Genomic DNA, 23,024 nt, shown 5'->3' with positions numbered 1-23,024 from the left:
AGGCGCTCCTTGGAAACTCTATGGGGCAGTTCTACTCTGTCCTATAGGGGCGCTATGAGTTGGAATTGACTTGATGGCACTGGGTTTTTTATTTGATTCTAATTTATAAGCTATATGTTGACTGTCTATTTATTACAGATAATGACACTGAGCTTCAAAGCAGTTAAATGATTTTCCCAGGGTCTCAGTGGTTTTGATAGCTAAAATGGGATTCCTGACCCCAGATCTAGTGCTTTCTGTCCTCGAAAGCTGACTTTGTCATTGTAAATGAAGAACTTGAGGAAAAGTCATGCGTACTCTTGAAATGCAGATTTTAAAAAATGTAAACACATCCAGACAAAAAACCAAACCCACGGCTACTGAGTTGGTTTCAACTACTTGTGACCCCATGTGTTACAGGGTAGAGCTGTTCCATAGGATTTTCTTGGCTATTATCTTTACTGAAGCAGGCCTTTCTTCCATGTTCTACTGGGTGGGTTCAAGCCAAACTTGAGGTTAGTAGTTGAGTGCAAACTTTTTGTGCCACCCATGGAACTTTAAAAAAAAAAAGTATTCTAGGAAGGAGGGGCCAAGATGGCTGACTAGGTAAAAGCTACCGTGGATCCCTTCTGCAACAAAGACTCAGAAAAACAAGTGAATCGATCACATACATGACAATCTACGAACTCTGACCATTAAACACAGATCTAAAGAGTTGACCTGAGTGACAGGGAGCGAAAAGCTGCGACCTAAAGCAGCAACCGCCTCTGGAACCGGCACCCTACTCCACAGTCTTGAGCCCTCGCGGTTCCTTGGTGCCAAGTGGCAGGGCTGATTGCGGCTTGCTGAGGCGGGGCAGGCACAGGACACAGCCCTAATCCCTAGCCCCCTGGGTTAACCTCAGTAGAGACTCAGCCAGGGCAAGCAGGCTGCACAATGAAGCGGCTAACGAGAGAATGAGCAACCACGGGGAAGGAGCGACTGTTTTCGGAGCCTGGAGCCAGGATCCCAGTCAGAAAACCATAGCGCAAGGCTTTGGACTGGGTGCAGGGGAGCTGAGCACTGCTTCCGGAGATGGCGCAAAAACGGGACACAGCCCTAGCCCCCTGAAGTGACCTCGGGGGAAGCCCAGCCAATACATGCAGGCAGTACAATGACGCGGCTGGCAGGAGAAGTCACTGGGGGGTAGCGACTGGTTTTGGAGCCTGGAGTGCAGCATCCCAGCTGGGGAACCTTGACACGGGGCTTTGGACTGAGAGCGGAAATGCTGACCATGGCTTCTGAAACAGCACAAGCACAGGATACGGGTCTGACCCTCTGGGGCAATCTCGACCCAGCCAGCGCACACAGGCTACACACCCCTCGGGAATCTCACATAAAACAGTCATCACCAAGCAAGATAAGTAACTTTGTCTATATTCCTGGGTGCTACTCTCTCCTATCTATCTAATCCCTCCCCCCCGCTTCCCAGGCGTCTTCATTAACATTGGAATTTCCTGGGCCAGAGAGTGAAGTGCTCTGCGTTTTTTTTTTTTTCTTTTCCTAACCCATTCTCCTGGCCTGAGAGAAGCAGCTACGAAAAACCCAGGGACCAAAAATCCTTCCCTGACTTCCCGAAATTGGAATAAAAATACAGAACCAGCTCCAGCCAAGCATATGAGAAACACAGTCTTTGGCTTTCATCCCTACAGGGAACAAGGTGGCTATTGTACTGCAAAGGCAATTCTGAAAGAGATCTGACTGTAATTGTTTTAGCTGATCACTGGAAAGACGTTTTCCAGGTCTGATATCTCTACCTATTAAACAGAGCCCTCACTGATCCACAACAGGGAACTGAGGGCTGAAGCTCCACCCAAACCACCTAGCCACCTCCCAAAGGGGTCTGAGAATACTGACACCTTCCAATCCTTAGAGGTACATGCATTGGGTGCCTAAGGTACAGCTGCAGAGCCCACCCACCAAAGTGCTTTAGGAATAGAGACACTCCTACCTCACTGGCATATGGGGGAAGGCTGTCAGCACCCTGCCCCCACAGGAGTGTGACCCCGTGCTGCTACTAGAATCTGGTGCACACAACTATCACCACTACTCCTCTAAGCGAATAGGTGACAGTCTACCCCACACACTTGGTGACCCAAAATCAGATTCTACTCAAGAATAGTGAATGGACTCTTAGGCTTATATTTCTGGTACTGGCCCAAACCAGCTGGTGATAGGACATAAGTGATTCAAAGGCTACAACAGTCAAGACAGAGCAATCTAGTAGCCCAGCTGCGTATACTGAAAGAAAACAAAACAAGATAAGACTCAGTGAGCAAATATAAAATAAATCATTACAATATCTTATAAATGGCTCGGAGACAGCAGTCGATATCAAACCACATAAAGAAGTAGACCATGATTGCTTCTACAACTCCCCAAATCAAAGAATCAAAATCTTTCCCAAATGAAGATTCAATCCTGGAATTGCCAGATGCAGAATATAAAAAAAATTATATACAGAATGCTTCAAGACATCAGGGATGATCTCAGAAATGAAATAAGGCAATCTACAGAAAAAGTCAAGGAACACACTGATAAAGGAGTTGAAGAAATCAAAAAGGTTATTCAAGAGCATAGTTGAAAAATTGATAAGCTGCAAGAATCCATAGAGAGCATTCAGAAATACAAAAGATTAACAGTAAAATAACAGAATTAGACAACTCAATGGAAGTCAGAGAAGCAGAATCGAGCAACTGGAATGCAGAGTGGGGGAGATGGAGGATAAGGCAATTGACACCAATATAATTGAAGAAAAATCAGAAAAAATAATTAAAAAAAAAAATGAAGAAACCCTAAGAATCATGTGGAAGTCTATCAAGAATAACTTGCGTGTAATCGGAGTTTCAGAAGAGGGAGGGATAACAGAAAATACAGAGAGAATAGCTGAAGATCTATTGGCAGAAAGCTTCCCTGGCATCATGAAAGACAAAAGGATTATATCTATCCAAGATGCTCATTGTACCCCATATAAGATTGATCCAAAAAGAAAATCACCAAGGCATATTATCATCAAACTTGCCAAAACCAAAGATAAATAGAAAATTTTAAAGGCAGCCAGGGATAAAAGAAAAGTCTCCTACAAGGGAGAATCAATAAGTTCAGATTACTCAGCAGAAACCATGCAGGCAAGAAGGAAATGGGATGACATATATAGAGCACTGAAGGAGAAAAACTGCCAGCCAAGGATCATATATCCAGCAAAACTCTCTCTCAGATACCGAGGTGAAATTAAAACATTTACAGATAAACACAAGCTTAGAGAATTTGCAAAAACCAAACCAAAGCTACAAGAAATACTAAAGGAAATTGTTTGGTCAGAAAATCAATAATATCAGATAGCAACACAACACAAGGTCACAGAACAGAACATCCTGATATCAACTCAAATAGGGAAATCACAAAAACAAATTAAGATTAATTTTAAAAAGAAAAAAAATGCTCAAAACAGGGAATCATTGAAGTCATTATGTAAAAGATCACAATAATCAAAAAAAATCAAAAAGAGGCACTAAATACAGGAGGCATAGATCTTCCAAATGGAGAGGAAAACAAGGCAATATAGGATGATACAAGCTAGGTTTTTACTTAGAAAAATAGGGGCAAATATTAAGGTAGCCACAAAGAGGTCTAACAATTCCATAATTCAATATAAAAGCCAAGAAAAACATAACAACTCAGCAAACATAATTTCAACTACTATGAAAATGAGGAACACAAAATTTACAAAGAAAAACATCTCGGCACAAAAAAGTAAGTGGAAAAATGAAATTGTCAACAACACACACAAAAAGGCATCAAAATGACAGCATTAAACTCATGCTTATCTATAATTACGCTGAATGTAAATGGACTAAATGCACCAATAAAGAGACAGAGAGTCTCAGACTGGATAAAGAAACATGATCCGTCTATATGCTGCCTACAAGAGACACACCTTAGCCTTAGAGACACAAACAAACTAAAACTCAAAGGATGGAAAAAAATATACCAAGCTAACAACAATCAAAAAACAGTAGGAGTGGCAATATTAATTTCTGACAAAATAGACTTTAAAGTTAAATCCACCACAAAGGATAAAGAAGGACACTATATAATGATTAAAAGGACAATTGACCAGGAAGATATAACCATATTAAATATTTATGCACCCAATGACAGGGCTGCAAGATACATAAAACAAACTTTATCAGAACTGAAAAGTGAGATAGACACCTCCACATTTATAGTAGGAGACTTCAACACACCACTTTCGGAGAAGGATAGTACTTCCAGTAAGAAGTTCAATAGAGACACGGAAAACCTAATCGCTACAATCAACCAACTTGACCTCATAGACTTATACAGAACACTCCACCCAACTGCTGCAAAGTATACTTTTTTTTCTAGTGCACATGGAACACTGTCTGGAATAAACCACATATTAGGCCATAAAACAAACCTTTGCAGAATCCAAAACATCAAAATACTACAAAGCATCTTCTCAGACCACAAGGCAATAAAACTAGAAATCAATAAGAGAAAAATCAGGGAAAAGAAATCAAATATTTGGAAACTGAACAATACCCTGCTCAAAAAAGACTGGTTTATAGAAGACATTAAGGAGAGAATAAAGAAATTCATAGAATGCAACGAGAATGAAAACTCTTCCTATCAAAACCTCTGGGACACAGCAAAAGCAGTGCTCAGAGGCCAATTTATATCAATAAATGCACACATACATAAAAAAAAAAGAGCCAAAATCAGAGAACTGTCCCTACAACTTGAACAAATAGAAAGTGAGCAACAAAAGAATCCATCAGGCACCAGAAGAAAACTAATAATAAAAATTAGAGCTGAACTAAATGAATTAGAGAACAGAAAAACAATTGAAAGAATTAACAAAGCCAAAAGCTGGTTCTTTGAAAAAATTAACAAAATTGATAAACCACTGGCCAGACTGACTAAAGAAATACAGGAAAGGAAACAAAGAACCCTCATAAGAAATGAGATGGGCCATATCACAATAGACCCAACTGAAATTAAAAGAATCATATCAGATTATTACGAATAATTGTACTCTAACAAATTTGAAAACCTAGAAGAAATGGATGAATTCCTAGAAAAAGACTACCTACCTAAACTAACACCAGCAGAGGTAGAACAACTAAATAGACCCATCACAAAAGAAAAGATTGAAAAGGTAATCAAAAAACTCCCAACAAAAAAAAAGCCCTGGCCCGGACGGCTTCACTGCAGAGTACTACCAAACTTTCAGAGAAGAGTTAACACCACTACTGCTAAAGGTATTTCAAAGCATAGAAAATGATGGAATACCACCTAACTCATTCTATGAAGCCAGCATATCCCTGATACCAAAACCAGGTAAAGACGCCACAAAACAAGTAAATTACAGACCTATATCCCTCATGAACATAGATGCAAAAATCCTCAACAAAATTCTAGCCAATAGAACTCAACAACATATAAAAAAAATTATCCACCACGACCAAGTGGGATTTATGCCAGGTATGCAAGGTTGGTTCAATATGAGAAAAACCATTAATGTAATCCACCATATAAATAAAACAAAAGACAAAAACCACATGATCTTATCAATTGATGCAGAAAACACATTTGATAAAGTCCAACACCCATTCATGATAAAAACTCTCAGCAAAACAGGAATTGAAGGAAAATTCCTAACATAATAAAGAGCATCTATACAAAGCCAACAGCCAGCATCATTCTAAATGGAGAGAGCCTGAAAGCATTTCCCTTGAGAACAGGAACCAGACAAGGATGCCCTTTATCACCGCTCTTATTCAACACTGTGCTAGAGGTCCTAGCCAGCGCAATTAGGCTAGACGAAGAAATAAAGGGCATCCGGATTGGCAAGAAAAAAGTAAAATTATCTCTATTTGCAGATGACATGATCTTATACACAGAAAACCCTAAGGAATCCTCCAGAGAACTACTGAAACTAATAGAACAGTTCGACAGAGTTTCAGGTTACAAGATAAACATACAAAAATCAGTTGGATTCCTCTACATCAACAAAAAGAACATCAAAGAGGAAATCACCAAATCAATACCATTCGCAGTAGCCCCCAAGAAGATAAAATACTTAGGAATAAATCTTACCAAAGATGTAAAAGACCTATACAATGAAAACTACAAAGTACCAGTGCAAGAAACTAAAAGGGATGTACATAATTGGAAAAACATGCCTTGCTCATGGATAGAAAGACTTAACAGTAAAAATGTCTATTCTACCAAAAGCCATCTATATATAGAATGCACTTCCTATCCAAATTTCAACATTTTTTAAAGTGATGGAGAAACAAATCACCAACTTCATATGGAAGGGAAACAAGCCCCGGATAAGTAAAGCATTACTGAAAAAGAAGAAGAAAGTGGGAGGCCTCACTCCACCTGATTTTAGAACATATTATACAGCCACAGTAGTCAAAACAGCCTGGTACTGGTACAACAACAGGCACATAGACCAATAGAACAGAATTGAGAACCCAGATATAAATCCATCCACATATGAGCAGCTGATATTTGACAAGGCCCAGTGTCAGTTAATTGGGGAAAAGATAGTCTTTTTAACAAACAGGGCTGGCATAACTGGATATCCATTTGCAAAAAAGTGAAACAGGACCCATACCTCACACCATGCACAAAAACTAACTCCAAGTGGATCAAAGACCTAAACATAAAGACTAAAACGATAAAGATCATGGAAGAAAAATTAGGGACAACGTTAGGAGCCCTAATACAAGGCATAAACAGAATACAAAACATTACTAAAAATGATGAAGAGACACCAGATAACTGGAAGCTCCTAAAAATCAAACACCTATGCTCATCTAAAGACTTCACCAAAAGAGTAAAAAGACCGCCTACAAATTGGGACTACAGACTGGGAAAAAATTTTCAGCTATGACATCTCCGACCAGTGCCTGATCTCTAAAATCTATATGATCCTGTTAAAACTCAACCACAAAAAGACAAACAACCCAATCAAAAAGTGGGCAAAGGATATGAACACACGCTTCACTAAAGAAGATATTCAGGCAGCTAACAGATACATGAGAAAATGCTCTCAATCATTAGCCATTAGAGAAATGCAGATCAAAACTACGATGAGATTCCATCTCACTCCAACAAGGCTGGCATTAATCCAAAAAACGCAAAATAATAAATGTTGGAGAGGCTCCAGAGAGATTGGAACTCTTATACATTGCTGGTGGGAATGTCAAATGGTACAACCACTTTGGAAATCTATCTGGTGTTTCCTTAAAAAGTTAGAAATAGAACTACCATACAACCCAGAAATCCCACTCCTCGGAATATAACCTAGAGAAATAAGAGCCTTTACACGAACAGATATATGCACACCCATGTTTATTGCAGCTCTGTTTACAATAGCAAAAAGCTGAAAGCAACCAAGGTGTCCATCAACGGATGAATCAATAAATAGATATTCACACAATGGAATACTACGCATCGATAAAGAACAGTGACGAATCTGTGAAACATTTCATAACATGGAGGAACCTGGAAGGGATTATGCTGAGTGAAATTAGTCAGAGGCAAAAGGACAAATATTGTATAAGGCCACTATTATAAGATCTTGAGAAATAGTATAAACTGAGAAGAACACATTCTTTTGTGGTTATGAGAGGGGGGAGGGAGGGAGAGTGGGAGAGGGTCATTTACTGATTAGATAGTAGATAAGAACTACTTTAGGTGAAGGGAAGGACAATACTCAATACAGGAAAGGTCAGCTCAACTGGACTGGACCAAAAGCAAAGAAGTTTCCAGGAGAAACTGGTGTTTCGAAGGTCAGCGGAGCAAGGGCAGGGGTTTGGGGACTACGGCTTCAGGGGACACCTAAGTCAATTGGCAAAATAAATTCTATTAAGAAAACATTCTGCATCCCACTTTGAAGTGTGGCGTCTGGGGTCTTAAATGCTAACAAACGGCCATCTAAGATGCATCAATTGGTCTCAACCCAACTGGATCAAAGGAGAATGAAGAACACCAAGGTCACCAGATAATTATGAGCCCAAGAGACAGAAACGGCCACATGAACTAGAGACTTACATCATCCTGAGACCAGAAGAACTAGTTGGTGCCCGGCCACAACCGATGACTGCCCTGACAGGGGGCACAACAGAGAACCCCTGAGAGAGCAGGAAAACTGTGGGATGTAGACCCCAAATTCTCATAAAAAGACCAGACTTAATGGTCTGACTGAGACTAGAAGAATCCCAGTGGTCATGGTCCCCAAACCTTCTGTTGGCCCAGGACAGGAACCATTCCCGAAGGCAACTCATCAGACATGGAATGGACTGGACAATGGGTTGGAGAGAGATGCTGATGAGGAGTGAGCTACTGGTATCAGGTGGACACTTGAGACAGTGCTGGCATCTCCTGTCTGGAGGGGAGATGGGAGGGTAGAGAGTGTTAGAAACTGGTAAAAGGGTCATGAAAGGAGAGACTGGAAGGAGGGAGTGGGCTGACTCATTAGGGGGAGAGTAAACGTAAGTATGTAGTAAGGTGTACATAAGTTTATATGTGAGAGACTGACTTGATTTGTAAACATTCACTTAGAGCACAATAAAAATTATATAAAAAACAGTATTCTAAATGTTTGGGAGAAGAGTTAACTCGCTAGAAATGGCTGTCTACCTTATTATTGATAGTCCAGCACCAATGTAATTCAGGAGCGGTTTTGATACTTCTTGTGCATCCATTCCAAACCAGCCAAACCTAGAAATGTCAGAAAGCTACATTAAGTTAGATATTCTTGAAAATGTGCTAATTCATAATGTTTAAGTGTGTGGATTCAGGGCCAGATTCCTAGGTTCAAATCCTAGTTCCCTCACTTAATAACTGTGACTTTGGATAAGTTACTTACCTTCACTGTGCCTCAATTTTCCTTATTTAAGATGGCGGAAATAACTATACCTAACTCTTTGGTTTGTTATGTAGATTGAATCAGTTAATATATGTGTAAAAGTACTTGCAAGAGTCCCTTTCTTATTACGACCAAAGAAAGAGGAAGAAAAACAGATCAAGTAGCTAATTTGAATGCTAATTAAGTGGGTGTGATTTTGTATAGTATTTGAAATAGACTTTTAAATAACTTTTTGGTTAAGAATCCCTACTCTTTGACATCACCCCAAATCCTTTTTTTTCCATGCCTTGACATTATAGGGATTGTTACCAACAGTCACCGAGACTAGGATCCAGAAAAAAAGAAGGCAAGAAGAAAAAGAAACGAAAACAGCATCGGTGAAAAGCAGAGCGGGGAGTAGGGAGAGAAAGGACAGGACAGATGTATTCGAGGCCAATTTGTTTTGTTGTTATTGAAATTGTTGTAATTCTTTAGGTAAGGAGGGGAACAAAAGGTTAGGTAAGAGTGACATCCTCTATTCTACTAATTTTCTCAAACTCAACTTGAGTGTTACCATGAATGCTGACTCAGGGCAGCAGCATCCTCTGGTACAGGGCCTTCCAATAGAACTTTCTGTGCGATGGGACTGTTTTATATTTGTGCTGTCAAATAAGGTAGCCTCTAGCCAATGTGGTTATTGAGCACTTGAAATGTGGCTAGTGCATCTGAGGAATTCAGTGCTTAATTTTATTAAAATTTAATACATTTAAATTTAAATAGTTTTACATGTGGCTAGTGGTTACCATATTGGATAGCACAGCTCTATAGCAAAGGTTGGCAAACTTTTTCTTACAGGGCCAGAAGGTAAATATTTTAGGCTGTATGGGTTTCATGCAAATATTCAATTGAATTCTGGGGTGGTTTACAAAATTGTTACAAGGCCCAGTGGAACAAAAGGAAGAAGAAGGCATCACCCAAAGGTCTGGTGCCCACACTGCAGTGAGCATTGTGGGAACAACTGCCTGTGTCCTGAGCTACCACTGCTGCTGAAACTCCTGAAGCCCCCACCAAAATACAATGGCTTCTCCCACCTTTTAATCTTATATGCAGTATGTAACCTTATAGAAAATATGTAAACACATGGGCTGTGTTTCAATAAAACTTTATTTATAAAAATGGCTGGGAGACCAGATTTAGCCCAGTGGGCTATAGGTGGCTGACCAAGTTCTAGAGGGAAAAGTATGTGCTTTAGAACTAGAAGATTTGGGTTTGAATCTTGGCTTATTAGCTCTGTGACCTGCGGCATATTTTCAACCTCTTTTTGAATCAGCTTTCTTATCAGTAAGATAGTATTACCACATATAATTTTGCAAATGAGATGAGAATGATGTATACAACATGTCCAGCAAATTGTTGCACAATAGAAAGGGAAAATAAACATTGGTTCCCTTTCTCCCTCCCTACTTCTGTTCCCTAAACATTCTTTACTATATTTTGATGAAATATCTAGATAATGTATTTGGAACTTAGGACAAATAATACTTAAAGGTGGCATATTTTGTGTGTATGTCTTACCAGCTGTAATCTCCATGAGGGCAAGAACCCTAGCACTTGCATTACACAGAGTATGGATGGAGGGAATCTTAGTCAAAACAGTTTGGCTTGTGTTACCTTGAGCTTGCCCAGCCAGTTAGTGCATTAAATGATCCCCAGATTAAGATGCCAAGGCCTAAACCAATGGTTTTGATAATTGGGACAACAGCAATGTTCCCTGTAGACGTAATATACAAAAGAAAAGTGTTATTTCCAATACAGAAAAGACATATGTAAATTGATTTAGTTTTTAACCTAAATTCAACTGAGATTAAGCAGATTGGGACAAATTTAATACTTAAAGTGCAGTTCCCCATTTTTAAATAAAAGAAACACATTTCTCTGGCATTAAATTCCTATTTATGATTGTCAAAGGAATGATGCCTAGGGCAAAATCTTTCAAAAAAAATGTCTAATTAGCTCCATGCTTAACTGCACAGATGCTCTTCATCCCTAACACAGGCTTCTGATGGATTTTCGCAGAAGTCAATGATGAAATTACCAATAAAATCCTTGTAGAATCAAAACAGGCCAGAAGTCTTCAGCCCGAATTTGGTCCCAGATTTTATTCTTCCATGCCTGCTGATACTTCTTTTGGATTTCTGCATTCATTGCCTGTGCACTTGAGGGTCACTCATGACCAAATCCATGACCCTTTTCACAATTCTCAACCTTTCTGCAGGCCTGTAACCTCAGGCCTCATTCCTGCTATCTCTTCTTGACTTCCAGGGTGTCTTCATCTCTTCTTATTTCTTTCATTAGCTCTTTCTCTGACTGCTCTTCCTCATCATACCTTCTGAATTTAAGTGTCCTCTGAAGATCTATCTTTGAATACATTCCTCCTCTTGCTATATTCTTCTTCGGGTACTTCACCTAATTTCATGATTTCAGCGGTCAATTAGAGGCACAGGTTCCCATTGCCCTAGCCAAAGCCTGGACCTCCTCCGAGGTTTTAGTGCCAAGCTCCAAACTGCAGATAAGAGATCTTCAATAGATGTCCTACACTGCAGGAACTTCAGAAATTTCAAATTCAGGATGTTCCAAGCTGAACTCATCATTTTCCCTCTCAAACATACTCTTTTCCTTATTTTCCTCACACATGTTAATGACACCACCACCCTCCAATCACCTAGAAAGAAACCCTACCTCACCATAATTGGCTCCTCCCTTTCCCCTACTCCCCACATCCAATCAGGTGCCATGACCTGTAGCGTCCACATCTGTAAAGTCTCTCTAATTAGATCCCTTCCACCTGTTAGTCCTGCAGGGTGAGAATAAATACTCTGGTGGACATAAAGGACTGCTGGATGAATGAATGCTTTCTCTGCCTCCCTCTCCCCACTCTACATGATAAACATAATTAGATATACATGAAATATAATAATTTAAATTGTATTGAAAATGTAAAAGTTTAACTCTTTGTTCTGACCTCCGACTCAGGAATTCCACTAAGTCATTTAATCCCTCAGAGATTCAAACTAAATGATTATGCAATAAATAATTTTAAAATTTACCAAATTATCTCTAAAGATCATTGATACTTAGAAATTATCTTGGCTTAGGAGAGCTTTCCTGGGGTGTACCTACATTAATAGAAAGAAAACATTCTTGATTGGTCAAGCCAAAAGCATACATTTCAGTTAATTTCAAGCAACTGAGAGAGATTTTTTTTTTCTGCTAACCAGTATTTCTGAAATGATAACATATCAGTGTTTGCCTGCTTTTAGGACAAGTCCTAAAAATGCTATAGTAGAGACTACCTAATTTAATAAATATGTTTTGATAAACATGCTAGACAAAGAAAGGCTAACCCAGTTAAAAAAAAATTACCTAATAAATATGTTTTGATAAACATGCTAGACAAAGAAAGGTTAGACCACTTAAAATAATTTATCAGTTATGCTTGGACAGATACAGAGTAATTGGAACATTTTTACTGTGATGATTTTCTACCAGGCATTTAGAGGGAAATTATTATGAGGAAATACTTAAGAAAAGCACCAAAAATATTTACGGAACACTTGAAAGAAAGACATGTTAATTATTATTATTTTTTTTTATGACTAGGGATTATTCACAATTACTGTTTGTATATTTCCTTCTATTGTGAATGAGTTAGTTTGATTACAGTGTTAAATGACTGAAGAATAAGGTATATCACACATTACCTGTGGCCCAAATGCAACCCCCAAGCATTGCAAAAGGCCAAAATTTAGGGCAACGTAACATCAGATTGGCCACTAAGGCAACCAACCATATTGCCGAACAAAGAACCCACTGGAGAAACATTCCTGGAAATAAAAGAATTTGGTGTCAGTGATCCATACTGATTTGATTAAATCAATGCTTAGGAATATCAATGAGAGACTATTTTAGGAACAGTCACAATTGATGGAATGCCTCTATGTCAGCACTTGGCACATTTCATTCCAACTCTTACAAATAATTTGCAAGGTAGTTATCCCTCACACGGATAGAAAAACAACCTGAGAGAGGTGGAGCCAAATTGTCCAAAGAGCTAGTAGTTTATAGAAGTGAAATTTAAACCCAGGTTGTTTGACTTGAAAGCCAAACGAAACCAAACCTGTTGACATTGAGTTGATTCTGACTCATAGTGACTCAGTGTATATAAAAGAAAACATTATTGTTTTTGTACCTATAAGACAAATTAAGGATTTTTTTTTTTTTTTTTTACCAAAGAATGTTGGCAAGACCAAGACGATATTTCCATTTGGGTGCTACACTTAGTGCCATCCCCACCAAAGTCCTGGCATTGAGGACTGCAGAATGGCACAACCGTGATTTCAACCTTTAGGGAGTGTTTTTGCCACCTCTAGGATAAAAATAAAGCTATGTGTGGCCACACGTATACCTCACACAGTTCAAGTTCCACTCCTGTCACGAGGTAGGTGTTACACACCTGGCGGTTAGCCTTCTAGGTCACGGCCACTGTGCTTTCTGTGCTCTGGGTTGCCATTTGCCACTTATCTGAAGATCACCTGGTGACATGAGGTATCTCTGTACCTTTCTGAGGCCTCTGCACCATCAGGGGTTTAGGGATGGAAGGATTAAGAAAACAAGCAACATTGGAAAAACTCTGCAGCAGTTATAACTCAACATAGCTCTCTGACTCTGTAACTTTGGAAGATTTCTGCCTATTTTTATTCAATCTCACAGTGGAGGAGAGAGGAAAATTGGTGGTTAACCTCTAAGATGAAAAAGTAGGATCATAAAGATGAAATGAAGCCTCATTTTACGAGCTCTTTCTTTTACAAATGAGAGATTGAAAACAAAAGACCTGATAAGACTTGCCCAGGATCACACAGTTCCTATGAAAGAACTAAAAGCCAGGGCCTCTTCCTCTTAGTATGCTTTTTGTTGTGCTTCTGGTACTTTCTATTCCTCTCACAACCAGGATTGGGGTGGGGGGGGGCGGCGGGCAGTAAGATCTGTAATCTTATTGTCTGAGGAATATCAAAACATAAGGCACTGGGGAGACAATACAAACAACTGCTGTCAAGTATTACTTCCCAGCAAGTGCCCACCATATCATCTCCACTTCTTGTCCTGGCTTTGACATGGAAGGCAGGTAGCTACAAGTAACCCTTCGTCTCCTTCCCTAAAATTCACATGACACTCAATTCTGCTCTAATGTGACTTCTGCATTCCTAAAAATCGTGCACTGTGCAAAACTGTACAGATGTGGATATGGGAGGGACCTACTAGATGGTTGAGGCGCGTGTGTGTGTGTGTTTGTGTGTATGCACGTGTACATGCGTGCAAGCATGTGTGTGTGTTTTGTGTGTTCTTACACGCTTTTATTCATTTTGGTTCAGTTTTTTTTATGTGCATCTGTTGTTTTCTTGGGGATAAAATTGCCCATAAGCAAGCACAAAACTGACATTATGTCCAGATTGTTCCCAAATGTATCAGTGATATTGGAAATCCATGTTCTCAAAACAGATGTTGTAGCAGAAGTGACTGTATCTTCCTTCTTTATAAGCCTAACAGATGTGGCTAAACAGTTTTCCTGACAGTATTCATGCTAGCTTTACCATGAAGCACCATGATAAGGGTTACCCTATATTAATTTCTCAGATGAACTGCCATGGGCATTATCAAAAGATTTATTGTAAACTATATTCTTTCGGCACCAGAATGAACAAAATTTACTTTTGTAGCTGTCATTTTAAAGAGACCAAAGCACAGAGCCTCACACTTCAAAATAATTTTAAGTTAACAAAGAAGGAAAAGATAGTTACCATCACCAGTATCATATTTTTTAAGTGGCACAAAGTTTGAGCCAAACAAAAGGATGGCTACAGAAGAGGAGATGAACCCAATGGTTAGGTCTGTTCCATTATTGCTCATGGTTCCAGTAACGGCTGAGAGCAGCCTCTTTCACGTCAGACTTGATGTGCTTTCCAAAAGCTTCTGGAAATAAAAGAAGTAAAAATCAAGCAATTAAAAAGTGGAGAATCTGTGAACAAATTGTGATTCGTATATGATATTTACCGGCCTTTTTAAAAGTATGCTAAGATTCCTTCTTGCAGGTGGAGTTAGGACATCATGAAATCATGCATTACTTTCACCCTTCACGTTCATGCATTCATCTATTCTATCCAAAAATGTTTTTTGATCACCAACCTGCAATTTTTTTTTTTTTAATGTTTGCCTTCAGAGCTTGAAAGCCTAAATAATTCCAAAATTTGGGCACAAGTTTTATTATAAGAAACATCTGGTATAATAAAAAGATTTCTGGACTCAGACTGTCTCAATGGCTTATTATGAGAAACAAATGAAAGAGGATCCTCGAAAAGACTCTCAGAACTATATAGCACCTTCCAGACATAAGTTGTGTTATATTTCGGGTTGTTCTGCTGCTACCTTCTTAGGATCCCCTCGAGGTAAAGGCGCTTTTCTCCATCAGCAGTTCTCTCATGGTATGCTAGTTTAATTAGCTCATGAATCCCCGTATCTTTTTGACCTTTGGAAAAGCTGAACAGATAGGAGAAATGCCTCAAGAATCTCGTGAAGCACAAACTCAGCACTGACGCGTTGTAAAATACCGTCAGCCCAGAGTCAAGTGATGCAGCTAGCTGTCTGCCCTGGGCCATCTAGCAGCCACAAGCCAATGTGTATGTATAATTAAATTTTCATTAAAAGTAAAGAAAAAATTCAGTTCAGCAGTCATATTAGTCATTATTTTCAAGTGTTCAGGAGCCACGTGTGGCCAGTAGCTACTGTATCGGACACTGCAGATTATAGACATTTTCATCATTGCAGTAAGTTCTATTGAGCAGCACTGCTAGACTTATTGGAAAGATCTGTGAAGAAAAGGGCCAAAACCTCAAACAGCCAAGAGTCAGACATTTGTCACATGACAACGTTTGGAAAAGGCCACTGAACACAATTCAACTTTTTGGTTGTAGCAGTCACATAAGAAAATAACACAGGACAGTCATTTTATCATAGAAGGTAAACAGAATCTTCTCACAATACCACCTTGGGTTCATATTTTGCATGTTGGCCTTTTGGTTCACTTCAGCATTTAAGCCCTCTGGAATAGAATTTAGGATAATCCAGTCCCCGCTTCCCCCAACTCCAAATTTAATGACATAGTGATAGGTTCTATGGATATTGTTATGGACTGAATCATGTCCCACAAAAATATGTGTCAACTTGGCTAGGCCATGATTCCCAGTATTGTGTGGTTGTCTACCATTTTGTGGTCTCATGTGATTATCCTACGTGTTATAAATTCTAATCTCTTTGATGTTAATGAGGCAGGATTAGAGGCAATTATGTTAATAAGGCAGGACTCAATCTACAGGATTAAGTTGTATCTTGAGTAAATCTATTTTGAGATATAAAAGAAATAATCAAGCAGAGAGGAGAGGGACCTCATGCCACCAAGAAAGAAGCAGAGTACATCCTTTGGACCCAGGGTCCCTGCACTGAGAAGCTTCTAGACCAGGGAAAGATTAACGACAAAGACTTCCCCCAGAGCCAACAGAGAGAGAAAGCCTTCCCCTGGAGCTGGTGCCCTGAATTTGGGCTTCTAGCTTCCTAAACTGTGAGAGAATAAATTTCTCTTTGTTAAAGCCATCCACTTGTGGTATTTCTGTTATAATAGCACTATATAACTAAGACAGCTATGTACTGAATTAAAAAAAAAATATTGCCATCCAGTCATTCTGACTCATGGAAACCTCATGTGTCAGCATAGAACTCCACTCCTTAGGGTTTTCAGTGGCCGTATTGGAAGTAGATCATCTTCTAACTGCCAACCTTTCGGTTAGTAGCTGGGTGCAAACCATTTGTGCCACCCAGGGACTATACATGTACTGAATAAAGTGGACCTGAAAGCACCTTTCCTTGTTTGCTTTCTTTCATGAGGAAACACTTTCCAATGATAAATATTTTAAGGTGTTTCATTTTCCATGTATTAGTCCTTATGTGTGTTCTTTCAGAGAATAATAAATATACAAACAAAAACCAAACCCGTTGCCGTCCAGTTGACTCTGACTCGTAGCAACCCTACAGGACAGGGTAGAACTGCCCCACAGGGTTTCCAAACTACCTACAAAATAACTTATTTGGAATTATTATGAATAATTCAACTCAAAATAGGGATAATTTCACAAATGACCAACAAATTTTACTAAGGGAAATATCTGTTTGAAATTGTGTGTGCCTTCTTTAAAAAAAAAAAAGAAAGAAAGAAAACCAATTGCTGGTAGAAATATTTAGCCGTGGCTGCATGGAGCATTGCTCAAGGGTCTAGAAAAGATAGCCGAGATCAAGCAGGTGGATTGCTGCTAAGACATCGGAGCTGCAGCAGGCCAGAGGCACAGGAGATACCCGGGAAGGATAGCATGAGTCTAAAAAGAGACATGACTAGGTGTCAGCTAAAAAAAAAAAAAAATTATTTTTTTCATTTTAATTTAAAACAAGTGATCTAAGCAAAAGCGAAACCTTTATAAACACACTGATAAAAGAATGCTTAACTTCAAAAGTGGCAAATTACTTTTGTGAAAAGAGGGACACACCAAAGAATATTGACAGACAGCCCTAAACCTCTTAAATTTCACCCCAGACTGAAAGAATAATTCGAAGTGCCAGAGTGCATGAACTGCGTTTTGACCACTTAATGACCATCGACCAGTGTCAATTTACTTAAAGTTATTACCTGCAGATAAATGCAGGTCTATTGCATACAGGGAAACCCTGATGGCCTAGTGGTTAAGTGCCACAGCTGCGAACTGAAAGGTTGGCAGTTCGAATCCACCAGGTGCTGCTTGGAAACTATGGAGCAGTTCTACTCTGCCCTGTACAGCCGCTATGAGTTGGAATCGACTCCATGGCACTGGTTTTTTTTTTTGGTTTATTGCATACAGCTCTCATACATTTCAGAAAGCTCATGATCTAATTTCAAAGCATATTGTCAATATTTACTATCTTTAAGAACAGTCTACCTCTTTCTAAATCAATGAAATTTTTGTGGAAAAGATCATTTTATCTAGCATACTTCTTTTTAGAGCAAACCTGTTAACAAGTCTTAAACTACTTTCAAGTAAAACCAAACATTATTTTAATACTTACTTTTAAGTTTCAGCCATTGGTAACTTTTTTCCTCTATAGAATTTTCTTAGTAATTTAAGCTTATCTGCAGATTCTTTATTAGTATTTGGTATGTTCTGGTCACTACTGCTTGTTCTGCTTCAAGCAAGATTTCATTTTTAGTTTCATGTTAATTTATTTCCTCAAATCTCCTGGCAAGCTCTGCCCACTTGAACGTATTTATTCTGGGCCTCGATTTAGCCTTTTCACGATGGACACCGTTTGAACAGCCCTGACCCCCCCGCGGAGCTTCTGGGTCTGCGTCCGAGCGGCTGCACTCACCGGCTGCGGCTGGCGGCCGTCGCTGGGCCTGCGGGGCCCGGCGTGTCCACCCCGAAGCGCCGCGTCGCCCGCACCTGCCTCCTGCCCTCCGCTCCCCGCCGGCCCGCCAGCCTTTACGTCTGGCCGGGACGGTTCCTTAAAGACGGGCGGGAGGAGGGGGCGGGCTTTCTCACCAGTCCGGAAGGTCAGCAGGTTAGGAAACACCTTCCTTCGGCCTCTGTCAGGTGTCCTGCGGGGGTATTGTCACGTGACTCAAACGCAGTCACTCAGCCTTTGTCAATCATCCTGCCACCTAGAAAGACGTTTGTGCATTTTCAGAGAGAATTGTTCGGGGACGCTGAGCATGTCATCCTCTCTAAAGGGCCCTGAGCTGGCTTGTTTTTACTGTTTATGGGCGAAACAAAAGTCTGAGGGATGTCACAGTTGTAAAAGATTATCTAAAGCTGATTTTTTCCACTGATTATTAAGAAATTCATCTGAGCCGCTGATGTCACGAACAACTCTTGTAACTTCACAAATTTTGGTCTGTAATCACTAATCTTTTCTAAATGCACTGAGAGCCCCCTTCAGTGTATTCACCTAGTGAGTACTGAGTGCCTGAGGCTTGTCTTGCAACTAAGAACATACCTGCCCCCCCTCCCCCCACTAGACCATTTGAAACATAACCTCTGCGGGCGTGGCTCAGGAATTATTTTCTTTTAAAACCTTCTCCAGGTGATTCGAATGTGCAGCCTGGGACTCACTTCTAGATCAATAGTGATTAGTTTTTGGTTTGGGGTTTTATATTTTAAACTAGTTTCTACTCCTTGGCACCATTCTCAGAATAGTACCATACCGGTTCCTAGCCAGACGCCACACTTGTCTAATTTGAATATAAGCATATTATGAAGGAGGCGGATTTTGGGCAAACTTGACTGCTTTCCAAATTGGGATGAATGAAAACGAGGCTTTCCTACTTTTTCACAGTGTTTCAGCCAAATCAGGAGCAGAGCCGTGAGAGGTGAAGTGGAGCAGCATGCCCACCACCGGGGCTGGCCTTTGAGAGGGACCTGGCTGGCAGAAAATCACTACAGAAGAAGAAGAAGAAAAAAAGAAAAAACCAGATACAGACGTTATGTGACATCATTGTTCTTTCCAACATTTTATTTACTTATTTTTTCTAGTTGATGGGTGTTTAGTTGTGATGTATTTCTCAGAAGAATCACCTCTTGGCACCATTCTCAAAATAGTACTATACCCCTTCCTAGCCAAAAGTCTCTAATTTGAAAATAAGCATATTATGAAGAAGGTGGATTTTGGGCAAACATGACCACTTTCCAAATTGGGATGAATCAAAACAAGACTTTCCTACTTTTTCAAGGTGTTTCAGCCAAACCTTTGCAACATTGTCCACAATTTCTTATGATCCACGCAATTGAATGCCTTTGCATAGTCAATGAAACACAGGTAAACATCCTGCAGAACGCAGTTTAAAAGATACAAAGAAAGACTATAGCATCAAACTAATATTTCCCATATTACCTGAATACCTGTTAATCAGTATATGGCCTTTTGGGATGTGTCTGTGTGTGGGAGCATTAGAAAAACTAGGCTGCTTTCTTTCAGTACTCTAGTTGCTAAATGATCCTTCAGGGAATTTCTGCTCCCCACTACGAGATTCTCTAGGAATAATGAGAAATTATGAATTGTACGAAGTTAAAAAAAAAAAAATACAATACTGCTGGTTCATTAGCAGTATTCACTTTTTTTGTTTAAAAGAACTTTTCCTGGGTTCTTTGGAAAAGAAAAACTAATCACTTTAACATAAGTAATTTTCAAAAAGAATTGTATTTTATCATGGCGGCAAGCACAATTTTATAGGGATAAGCTGAAATTTGTACAAATATGCTATGCAACCAAGAATTGATGATACTATGTTAAAATGAATGTTCCTTATAATGATTCAAGGTGTGGTTTCATGTAAAATGTCTTATAACCAATGGTTACCTTAGTGAATAAAGAAACTAGCACTTTTTTAAAAATAGGATTCACAACGAATTAAAGCCTTTTTCCTTGAAAAAAATCATACTTAGTTAAGTGTAATATACTGAACCAAAGATAGTTTTAATCACCTATGTTGAGGTTTAAAGAAAACACTGAAACCATATTTACCTATTTGTTTTTCTTTATACTTTAATCTCTACTTAATAAAAGCTTTGAGGCAGTGAAGAATGAGAACATGCAATAAAAGTTTAGTAATGATGGTTAAAAAATGGAGAAAATATAAATAAGAAAAGAAAGTTAAGATGGAACTACAACAACGGAAGGCGCAGTCTCCTGGGATCTTTCGAATTATTACAGCTGATTTTCCATTTCGGTCTACTTTCACGTACATTTCCTATAGCTGCTGTTTATGACAAATGATTCTTTAGGACACAAAAGCTTTTCTGGCAGTAAATTTTAGAAGAAGGTTTATAAAGTGGGAGTGGATTATGAAAGCCTATTTCTGAAGCATTTTTAAGGTACTGTTCTTTGGCTAAAGGAACTCTGGTGGTACACTGGTTAAAGCACTCTGCTACTAAGTGAAAAGTCAGCGGTTCTAACCTACCAGCTACTCCACGGGAGAAAGATGTGGCAGCCTGCTTCCGTAAAGATTTACAGCCTTCGAAACCGTATGGAGTAGTTCTACTCTGTCCAATAGAGTAGCGATGAGTTGGAATCAACTCTAAGGCAATGGTTATGGTATGATATTCATTGACTGTTCTTACATCCTTAATATTCATTCATTCACTTAAGAAATATTTATTGAACCCTTGTGGTGCAGTGGTTAAAGATCTTCGCTGCTAACCAAAAGGTTGGCAGTTCGAATTCACCAGCTACTTCTTGGGAACCCTAAGGGGCAGCTCTAATCTGTCCTATAGGGTCGCTATGAGTCAGAATCAACTCGACGGCAATGGATTTGGGTTGGTTTATTAGTTATAGATATTGGGAGTAGCCAAATGAGAAAAAAAAAAAAAATCCCTGCACTGTCTTAGTTTATAGTCTAGCAAGGGGAGCCAGAAAATAAACGTGATATATGGTATATTAAACAGTGATATACGCTAAGGAAAAAAACGAACAAAACAAAGAGGGGATGGGGAATAGAGAATGTGTGTGGATGTGGGTGTATGTATGGAAATTGCAGTTTTGAAAGGTCAGGGAAGTCCTCACTGAGAGGGTGAACTTGGAGTAAAGACCTGTAAGAAGTGAGGGAAGGAGAGAATAACCAGTACAAAGGCCCTGAGGCATATTTGAAAAGCAGCAAAGTGGTCACCATGGTTGTATCCGAGGTGATCAGGGAGAGAAGTGGTAGAAAGCTAATGGTGGGTGGGCAGGATATGGGGGGCCTTGTGAGCCATTGAGACGAATTTGCTCCTTTCTCTTCAGGAAATGGGAAGCCATCAGAGCATTTCGAACAGGAGATGTATTGCTTATTGCTTTGTAACAAATTATCGCAAAGTTTAGTGGCTTAAAACAACTCTAAATATTTATTATCTCTCACAGTTTCTGTGGGTCAAAAATTAGAAGCAGTTTGTCCAGGCAGTGTTGGCTCAGGGTCTCTCATAAGGCTGCTGTCAGATGTTCGCTGGGAATCTAGTCGTTTGAAGGTGTGTTCGGGTCTGGAGGATCCACATCCGATTTGTCTCACTCACATGGCTGGCAAGGTGTTTCTAGCTGCTGATGGGAGTCCTCAGTTCCTCCTCATCTGGGCCTCTGATAGGATTGCTTGAGCATCCTCATGGGTGCTGCTGGCTTTCCCCAGAGTGAGCAATCCAACAGTCCAAGACAGAAGAGTCATTGTCTTTTATGACCTAGCCTCAGGAGTCATACATCATCACGTCTGCAGTATTCTATTGGTCACACAGGTCAGCTCTGACTCAGAGTGAGAAGAGCACTCTCAACCATGTGGATATGAGAGGGAAGGATCACTGGACACCATCTCGGAGGCTGACTACCACAGAAAAGAAAGAAGACAATTACTGGAACCAAGTCTTTGCATGGGCACAAGTAGATAAGATCTACTAGATTTGTAGTCTACTAGATTGTGAGAGAATAAACTTCTGTTTGTTGAAGCCATCCACTTGTGGGATTTGTGTTGGAACAGCACTAGATGACCAAGACACCCTGCAACCCCACGAGCCAGCAGAGGCCTCCAGCCTGCCACCTGATCTGCAGATTTTGGGTTCACCAGCCCCTGCAACCATGTGAGCCAGTTGAGATCTTCAGCTTGCTGCCTGAAAAATGGATTTGGGACTTGCCAGCCCCAACAATTGTGTAAGCTATTTCTCCACAATTTCATGAACCATTTCCTTAAAGTAAGTATCTCTCTATATATATTTACATATGCTTTACTGGCTTTGCTCCTCTAGAGAACCCAAATTGGGAAAGCATACCTACTCTGCACATAATCTACCCCTTCTCAATTAATCGGCAACTCTACGATTCCAGTTGCTCAGACCAAAAATCTTGGGGTCCTGAGGCTCTGCTAGTGCATGGCCTTGTCTCTTGCCCAGTAAGAGGGAAACATTTATCAGGAATTTTTGCTCTGAGGGCCCTGTCTTTATGATTCACACCCCTTTCTTTTAATTCACAATGTTCA

The 23,024-nt window shown here is 39.7% G+C and overlaps 1 protein-coding gene across 2 annotated transcripts in view; it reads right to left on the bottom strand.

Annotated features, from left to right (window-relative positions):
- Positions 1-19,041, bottom strand: part of TMEM144 (transmembrane protein 144) — a 52,398-nt gene extending 33,357 nt beyond the window's left edge. Inside the window, exons 1-5 of one of the 2 annotated variants that reach the window (XM_023558493.2) lie at positions 18,407-19,041; positions 14,764-14,935; positions 12,670-12,792; positions 10,580-10,679; positions 8,701-8,781 (exon numbers count right to left, since the gene is read on the bottom strand). In XM_023558493.2, coding sequence (XP_023414261.1) covers positions 8,701-8,781; positions 10,580-10,679; positions 12,670-12,792; positions 14,764-14,872 — 413 coding nt within the window. In that variant the 5' untranslated portion in view covers positions 14,873-14,935; positions 18,407-19,041. Of the gene's footprint in view, positions 1-8,700; positions 8,782-10,579; positions 10,680-12,669; positions 12,793-14,763; positions 14,936-18,106; positions 18,387-18,406 lie in introns of those variants that run through there. The other variant, XM_003418496.4, reaches the window with a different exon arrangement.
- Between the last annotated feature and the right edge of the window lie 3,983 nt (positions 19,042-23,024).

Source organism: Loxodonta africana, chromosome 13, assembly GCF_030014295.1.
Source record: "Loxodonta africana isolate mLoxAfr1 chromosome 13, mLoxAfr1.hap2, whole genome shotgun sequence".
In the NCBI taxonomy this organism is placed as follows: domain Eukaryota; kingdom Metazoa; phylum Chordata; class Mammalia; order Proboscidea; family Elephantidae; genus Loxodonta; species Loxodonta africana.
This window is presented reverse-complemented; position numbering and strand designations above follow the sequence as displayed.